An 8417-nucleotide genomic window follows, 5' to 3' on the forward strand; every position below is an offset into this window, starting at 1 on the left:
TTATAAAGCTTGGAAGAGCCAGCATATTTTTTTATATAACTCCTGTTTGGCTGAACATACACACTTAGGTTGGCTTAAGGGTGAGTAAATTATTGGATGATTTTCATTTTTGGGTGAACTAACCCTTTAATCTTTAGCAGGGAAGTGAATCCACCATCTCTCACGAGAAGTGAATCAAACTGGCACTCTCCATGTTCTGTGTGATTTGCTGTTTGCCGCACATGTCACACTTTCAGGTGCACATAAGAGAGAGTATAGAGGGATACCATATGTCACTTTTGAGTGATTTATGGTCCTCAAAGCCCCGCCCCCTTTTTGACCGTGGGAATTTCCCACGCTAGCTCCTCCCACTTATGGGCTGTACGTACACCGTGGGAAAATCGGACTTACGCCACGCCTCCTTATGGGTTGAACATCTGAAGCGTGGGAAAATTTCCCACGCTCAGTAGTTCTAAACAGTGTATATTAAAACTTTTTAAAAAAATGTACAATAAAAACATAGTCAGAGTGTGAGATCAGTGTTTTTATTAAAGAAGACAGATGTACATTCATCACTTTTAAAACGTTAAAACATTAATGAAATAAGTTAAAATTGCATTTTCTCTAAAAGAGTTATTAAAAAAATGAGTTAGTGTTATTTCAAGATGTTAAAACATTAAAAAACTTTTTTCATTTACAAAAAAGATCATTTTTCTCTAAAAAGAGTTATTAAAAAATGAGTTAGTGTTATTTCAAGATGTTAAAACATAAAAACAACTTTTTTCATTTACAAAAAGATCATTTTTAAAATGTTGACTTGTAAGCATTTAACTTTCACATAGTATTTTGTAAAACTTTTACATGAAACACAAACTAATTTAAAAAGTGTTACGTTTTTACATACCATTCGTTAAAGGACTCAGAGCTTAATAAGTGTTTCGTTGTGGTGGAGCAGAGTGGAGAGCGTCCACTCACTCCGAAGGCCAGTCAGAAATGAAGCTTTGTGAGGCCTACAGAGAGACACACACAAACCCCGCCCCTAGCCCCTCCCCCAACAGATGTCACCGTGGGAAATTCCCACACCCCCTTCAAGCTCCCAAATAGAAAACACATCCGGTCATCTCGGTGGCCGAACTTAAATGACCAAAGAAAACCGATGCAACGGCTCGAAGAGACCACACCCCCTAGCACACCCCTCTCAAAGCTGAGAGGTCAATTTTGATTTAAGGGTGTGTGTAAAAAATGATATCACGTGGGAATCCCCCATCCCTCCCTCCCTCCCTCCCTTCCCACAACGTCACAGTCACATGAGCTGTTTAAAAAGGAGCGCAAACTTGAAGTGAAATACTACTTGTGATTTTACAAATCAGATAATCTGCAATGGCAATGGCTGCACCCCCGAAAACTCCAGAGAGAAGGATAAGTGAGGGTATGGAGGATTCGACCTTAGCGCCGCGAAAAAAAACATAGTTACCAGGACCCGTTTAACGCGATTTCTCCACGAGCCGGCGGAGCGCAAATGAAATAGGCTACTTTTCACTTGTCTGGAGGACGTGCGTGTACATATGACTTTGACAAAAACAATCGTGAAGTCAGATTGGTTAATGGATAACAACGAGCGATTCACAACGAATACAACAGAGGATCCGGATTGGATTTTATTTTATACAGGAGTATGGAGAGATTTTAAAGATGATGGAAGTGAACCGGTTTTCATAGCAGAGTGGGCTGGATTAACCACGGGTACAAGATACCGGCTTCTCGCAGATTATTTCAATAAACACCCAGAGGATTACGTTTACATACTTTGCAGTGATTTTGGAATGGATGTACCCGAATGTTCGTGACCTATTTCTGAGGATGAGCATTTAAAATAGCCTACTAGGCTACGATTTAAAATTCATGTTTCAATGGAAGGTTTACCTGTGTTGGAACAGATTTTTTTCTAAAATCACGTAGCTTTTTTTAAATGGAGCGACGCATTTGGATCTGTTGATGGATACGCACCAATAGGATTACCGGCTGCAACGAATGGATACCCACAGAAAAGCATCGATTGGCTGAATACATTTTGTGATTATTTAATCCTTTCTAAAGTATTTTGAATTGCCAGTGTATAAAATGTGCTATATTAATAAACATGCTATGCCTTGCTTCGCCTATGTCACAGGAGAAATTATATTTAATTCACAACTCTATGCTCTCATACAGGCTAGAACTGGCTCACACAAACACCCACCCCACCCCACCCCACCCCACCCCACCCCACCCCACTCCACTTTTGGCCTGAGCCCTCCAACGTGGAAAATTCCCCACGGTCCACATTTCAAGTTGTACTTTTCACAATCACATACAAAAAAGACATTAAAACAATGTATATCATTAAAATACAACGGCTGGCAAACACACATTTGTAAAATGTTAAAAAAGTTTGAATTGCAATCATGTTCTAGAATTAAAACATGTATTAAAATTATATCAACCAAATAGTTCTATTTTCTAACATACATTTGCAGAAAAGTTGTACTTTCACAATTACATAGTGTTTTAAAGACATTAAAACGTTGCATCAATTTAAAATACACGTCTTTAGCGTTCATACATTTGTAAAATGTTAAAACGTTAATGTGCTTTAAACTTTTAAAAAAGTGAAGCAATGTATTGGGTAACAGATCAGAGAGTTTGTTTTTTAATTAAAGAAAAGTTTTGGTTTCCACATACATTTAAAACTTTTTAAAAACACTGTAGCCTATAAAGTTAAAATGCAATGGTTTAGTATTCGTACATTTTACAACTTTATCTGAAAAAAAGTTAGAATGTGGTCCTTCACATACAGATTTAAAAAACCGTTCAAAACAACATCAACTAAAATACAATATGCTACTAAAGTTTAGTTTAGTTTTAAGTTCCGTATGATACATCACTCATCGACGGTAGAAACATGTATGAGTATAGGCTAGATCAGTGTGTGAAGCCGAGTCTCCGCCCACCTATCACTAGATTTATTTATAATTAGGCTACACTAAATAACATTTATAAAAATAATAGTTGTTTAAAAAAATAAAAACTCATGTTTTAGTTAGTTTTGGACTTTTAGTGAAGTTAACAAATATTCACTAACTTACTGATTTATTCACTCTTCGATAGGATAATCCACCTAACCCAATGGAGAAATATGATCATTGTTTGAGAATGCGTTTTGGAGTAAAAAAATAATGAATCTGTTCAAAACTAAGCGGTAGGCAAACAGTTTTTTCACAGACATGTAACACTCTCACATACAACTTTAATAACTTTTTTAAATGATACACACCTTTAAAATACAAAGGTGTATAACAAGTTATCATAATAATGTAAAACAAGTTAGAATGTTTTCCTTCACATACAGATTTTTTTTTTTTTTTTTAACTTAAAAACAAAAAAGTCAACGTTAAATCATTTAAAGTTATAGAATGTCTTTCACGAACGACTTTTAAAGATAGGCTACCAGAAAAATGGTAAATTATGTTTTTTAAACAATGTTTCAAACGTGAGCATTAAACATATCAAACAACAACAACAACAGTTAAAAAAATAAATCAAACGAATAGATTATAAGCAAAACTTTTTAACATAAACTTTTGTTTAGTTTTTAGCTAACAATATCTCTTACGCTGTCCCGCAAAGCACATGAATGAGAAATAGAGTCTCCGCCCACCTAAAACTCCGCAACGCATGAGAATACACATGCGCAGCGCTATAGCCTATAGCTACAGATTTAAATCTTGGTAAAAAAGACTTATCAAAACAACGTTTTAAATTTTTACATTTTTTATTTAGGCTAATTTAGTTATTAATTCACTATTAGATATTTCTAGCCTAATATTTTCAAGCATCTGTCCACACACACACACACACACACACACGGATGAACGTCTTAACTTTTACAACATCATAGAGAGAGAGCATCACTTTGTACCATGCTGTGTTATGCCTAGATAACGAGAAATTATCTCTTGTGAACTCTGAATGGCATTGTGAGCTTTGGGTGATACTGTAAACTTTTGGTTTTCTTTACAAGAAATTGATGAAAGCTATTTTTAGAGTCGACATGAAATCAAAATTGATCCTATTTACTTTGTTAGCGCATATTACTAGTCTTGTGGTGAACAATTAATCCGTGCAAGTTAATACACAGGAAGAATTGTTGGCCATGGTAATCTTTAATCAAAGTCTGAAAAGCGACTTCCGGTCTGGAAATGGCGTTTCTTTTCTGATGACGTCAGTTTGACGTCAGTTTGACGGCTTAACCACTCCTTAAACCGTCTGCTATGAGCAGAGATGGACAGGAGGAGCGTTAGAGTAAAACCCTACCCTCTGTTCAATATTCCCTTTCACTTGGAAATACGTCACAACAGTGGAGAAAAGTCGTTTCGCTCTCCACTCTGCTCCACCACAACGAAACACTTATATATCTTTTAAGCTCTGAGTCCTTTAACGAATGGTATGTAAAAATGTAACACTTTTTAAATTAGTTTGTGTTTCATGTAAAAGTTTTACAAAATACTATGTGAAATTTAAATGCTTACAAGTCAACATTTTAAAAATGATCTTTTTGTAAATGAAAAAAGTTGTTTTTATGTTTTAACATCTTGAAATAACACTAACTCATTTTTTAATAACTCTTTTTAGAGAAAAATGATCTTTTTTGTAAATGAAAAAAGTTTTTTAATGTTTTAACATCTTGAAATAACACTAACTCATTTTTTTAATAACTCTTTTAGAGAAAATGCAATTTTAACTTATTTCATTAATGTTTTAACGTTTTAAAAGTGATGAATGTACATCTGTCTTCTTTAATAAAAACACTGATCTCACACTCTGACTATGTTTTTATTGTACATTTTTTTTTAAAGTTTTAATATACACTGTTTAGAACTACTGAGCGTGGGAAATTTTCCCACGCTTCAGATGTTCAACCCATAAGGAGGCGTGGCGTAAGTCCGATTTTCCCACGGTGTACGTACAGCCCATAAGTGGGAGGAGCTAGCGTGGGAAATTCCCACGGTCAAAAAGGGGGCGGGGCTTTGAGGGCCATAAATCACTCAAATGTGACATATGGTATCCCTTTATACTCTCTCTCACATACTTCATATTTAATCGTAATCTTTGGATTAAACCTGAGTTGACAGAGAATGTTTATAACAAGCGTTGTGAGCCTGTGGAACCTGATTAAAACTAGGTTGGAGTAGGAGTGTTATTACTCCTACACACACAGAGACAGAGGACATGCACAGTATATAACATATGGCATAACTAATATTTGTCCAGGAACCACTAACAAAGATCATTAACTCAGACAAAAATGATTAAACCTTGATAAGATTTTATTTGAACATTTTCTCTGACAATAAACACAAACAGAAGAACTTGTGATAACATGTTATTTTTTTATTATAAATTAAACTACTCATAACTTATTGTATAAATATAAAATATAAAATATTGTATAAAATATTTTATTGTAAAATTAATCAATACAGCTTTTTAATGACTGTTTAATAAAAATCCACACTGGCCACAACCTTCACACATGAAAATGCAGTTGAACCACTTCACACTTTTTGCTGAGCACTCCTAAAAAGAATAAACACAAATAAACATTATTCCATATTATATCATCATATTTAACACACACATACACATATTATATAATATAATATAATATAATATACATTTTTTTCCTATTTTATCATTTTTTTTCATTTTTAACATATGAAAGATGTTTAGCTCAAATTTTCAGTATTAATTGTAATGTCACTGATAAGACTCACCTGGTTTTATGTGCAATCCTCTCAATGATATTCTTGGTAAACAATGACTCTGGGTTTAAGCATCTTCGCCCTGCACCGTTCTTCAGCAAGACACTGTTTAGACACAGTCAAGTTATTTTAAGTGAATATAGATAAAGCTATATTCAATTATGATTAAAAAAAATCACCTACACTATGAAAAATGCTGGGTTGTTTCAACCCAACTTTGGGTCAAATATGGACAAACCCAATGGCTGTGTAACATTTTTAAATACAATTTTTAACCCAACGTTTGGGTTTGTCCATATTTGACCCAAAGTCAGCATTTTTTAGAGAGTATAGATCTTATGAACAGATAGATGAATAATCTATAGATAGATAAATAATCAATATACTTACACAACTTCCAGATGTCCACAAGATGGACTAACAGGGTGAATTTCCACCTTCTCTATCAGCTTTGGCTTCACCATTTTTACACCAGGACCCCGACATAAACATCTTTGGTTTCCAAGCCCAGGCTGCCCTAGAGGATGATAGAAATAAATGATGAAAATGATTAGTCTGAAACAACAAAGTAACAGATTGTGTTGAGTTAGTAAAATATTAAAATAAGCAAAAATAATATTACCTTCGATAGCAACAATAGCCAAACTGATAAAAACAAGTAGAGCGGCCACAGTCTTCATTGTTCAATCTCTTGATGGTCTTCACCTTAAACCACTTAGCTGACCAAATGTGAGTAAATGAGTTGACTTGCTTCATTTTATACAAGTCTAAGACATTCTGGGATTTCCCTTTTTGATGCCTTAACATGGAATCTTACTGAGTTACAGTTCCACTTCCTGTATCTCATAAGATCTCATAAGACCCAGTTTCTGGGAAATTAACAGTAACAACATTGCAGATGATATTGCAGATGATGTTAATTGCACTATGATGACATTGCACTTAAGTGTTTTAAGTGTTGTGGCATCATGTTTACATATATCACAGTACAGTTTTACCTATGCCATCAGATATAAGATATAATAGTAGGTGTAGGGGAGGAAGTAAAACAGTTTTGTGATTTAAAAAGTCATTCTTTAAACTCATATTGTGCATCATTGCTTTGTCTTCACTGTGTGTGTGTGTGTGTGTGTGTGTGTGTGTGTGTGTGTGTGTGTGTGTGTGTGTGTTATGCACACACACACATCAGAAATATTGTAAAGACAAACCAATAATGCACAATATGAATTTATCAAAGAATGACTTTGTTTATCTTATTATAAGTGAAATATTTCAGTTTATGTCTAAATCACACAACTGTCTTACTTGCTTTACTATTTTTAAATCTTACATCTGATAACTGCTCAACATATTTTATTTATATATGAATTATTCTTATAATACAAAACTGTAACATCTGATATAAACATGTAATCGGTTTGGTCCTTATTCAATACAACTTCTGTTTTCTTCCCAGTCTAAAATGACACTCTAGTACATGACTGGAGTGTCATTTTGTGCTTTCACTTTCTGATAATAGGTTATTTTCTTATAAACTGCACACTTGAGATTTTCCAAGGTCTTTTCTGCAGAGGCAAAATTGAATGTACAGTACTTCACCCATTAAATATACTATTGTGCAGTCAAGTCAAGTCACATTTATTTTGATAGCACTTTATACAATAGAAATGGTTTCAAAGCAGCTTCACAATATATATATATATATATATATATATATATATATATATATATATATATATATATATATATATATACATACATACATACAGGCTAAACAGTAAAGTAACATAATTAATGATGCAAATTCAAATTCTGCTGTAGCAAGATAATTATTCAGCTCAATTCAGTTCATGTCAATAACTGTCTTCAATAAAACAAGTTCAATTCTGCTATAATCAGCTCTAAAATGACAAATTAAATATTTAATTCTATAGTAGTTACTGAGAGACTGACCAGTCAAAATCCACTGTGATTCATTCTTATCATCAAAACATATTTTCACTGTTTCATAGTAACACTCTTAAGTAAACATAACATCAAATTATCATTTAGAATTTTTTTTTAATGGTTATATCACACACAGGTCTCCTCTGGATTAGATTTTTCATTAATTAATAAAAAGTTGAAGTTGAAGTGAATAGAGTAATAATTATGGACACAAGCTATCCAATACTTTATCAAAAAGACACCATGAGTTTTTAAAAGCTTTTAAATCTGTGATTTGTAGTGTTCTCAATGGAAACGAGTAGAGGCTTAGACCCAGAAACAGTATTCGTTACGCAATGACTTATCAGAATGGGAAGTAAAGACAATTGGAAGAAAAGACTATCACAACTTCCGTTTCATTTCGACTTTAAAGCTTTAAAACTATAGGCTGTCTAATTTGGAACAGCTATAGACAGTCTTTAAGAAAGGGTAAGATTTTGGGCAGAAGCCCTATTATTTTCATTCATCTTTATTATACTTCACTGAGCAGAATCATTCAATCTGAATTCAGTTTTTTGCTATCATCATGACATTCCTTCAGTCCATAAAAATTCTGCATCATTGTCCTGTATGCTAAAAATGTTATATAATTTTGACCTGCACAGTGGGAAATTATTTTTTTTTCCCCTAAGAATTAACAGAGCCCATTAA

The 8417-nt window shown here is 33.5% G+C and overlaps 1 protein-coding gene across 1 annotated transcript; it reads right to left on the reverse strand.

Moving 5' to 3' along the window:
• Nucleotides 1–5327: 5327 nt before the first annotated feature.
• Nucleotides 5328–6536, reverse strand: cxcl11.1 (chemokine (C-X-C motif) ligand 11, duplicate 1). The gene is made up of 4 exons (XM_084115484.1): nucleotides 6403–6536; nucleotides 6171–6297; nucleotides 5793–5885; nucleotides 5328–5595 (listed from the first exon to the last, which is right to left on the reverse strand). The coding sequence occupies exons 1-4, from the start codon at nucleotides 6458–6460 to the stop codon at nucleotides 5574–5576; spliced, it is 300 nt and encodes a 99-aa protein (XP_083971610.1). The 5' UTR covers nucleotides 6461–6536; the 3' UTR covers nucleotides 5328–5573.
• Nucleotides 6537–8417: the final 1881 nt, after the last annotated feature.

Source organism: Abramis brama, assembly GCF_963993115.1.
Source record: "Abramis brama genome assembly, chromosome: 5".
Classification (NCBI taxonomy): Eukaryota; Metazoa; Chordata; class Actinopteri; order Cypriniformes; family Leuciscidae; genus Abramis; species Abramis brama.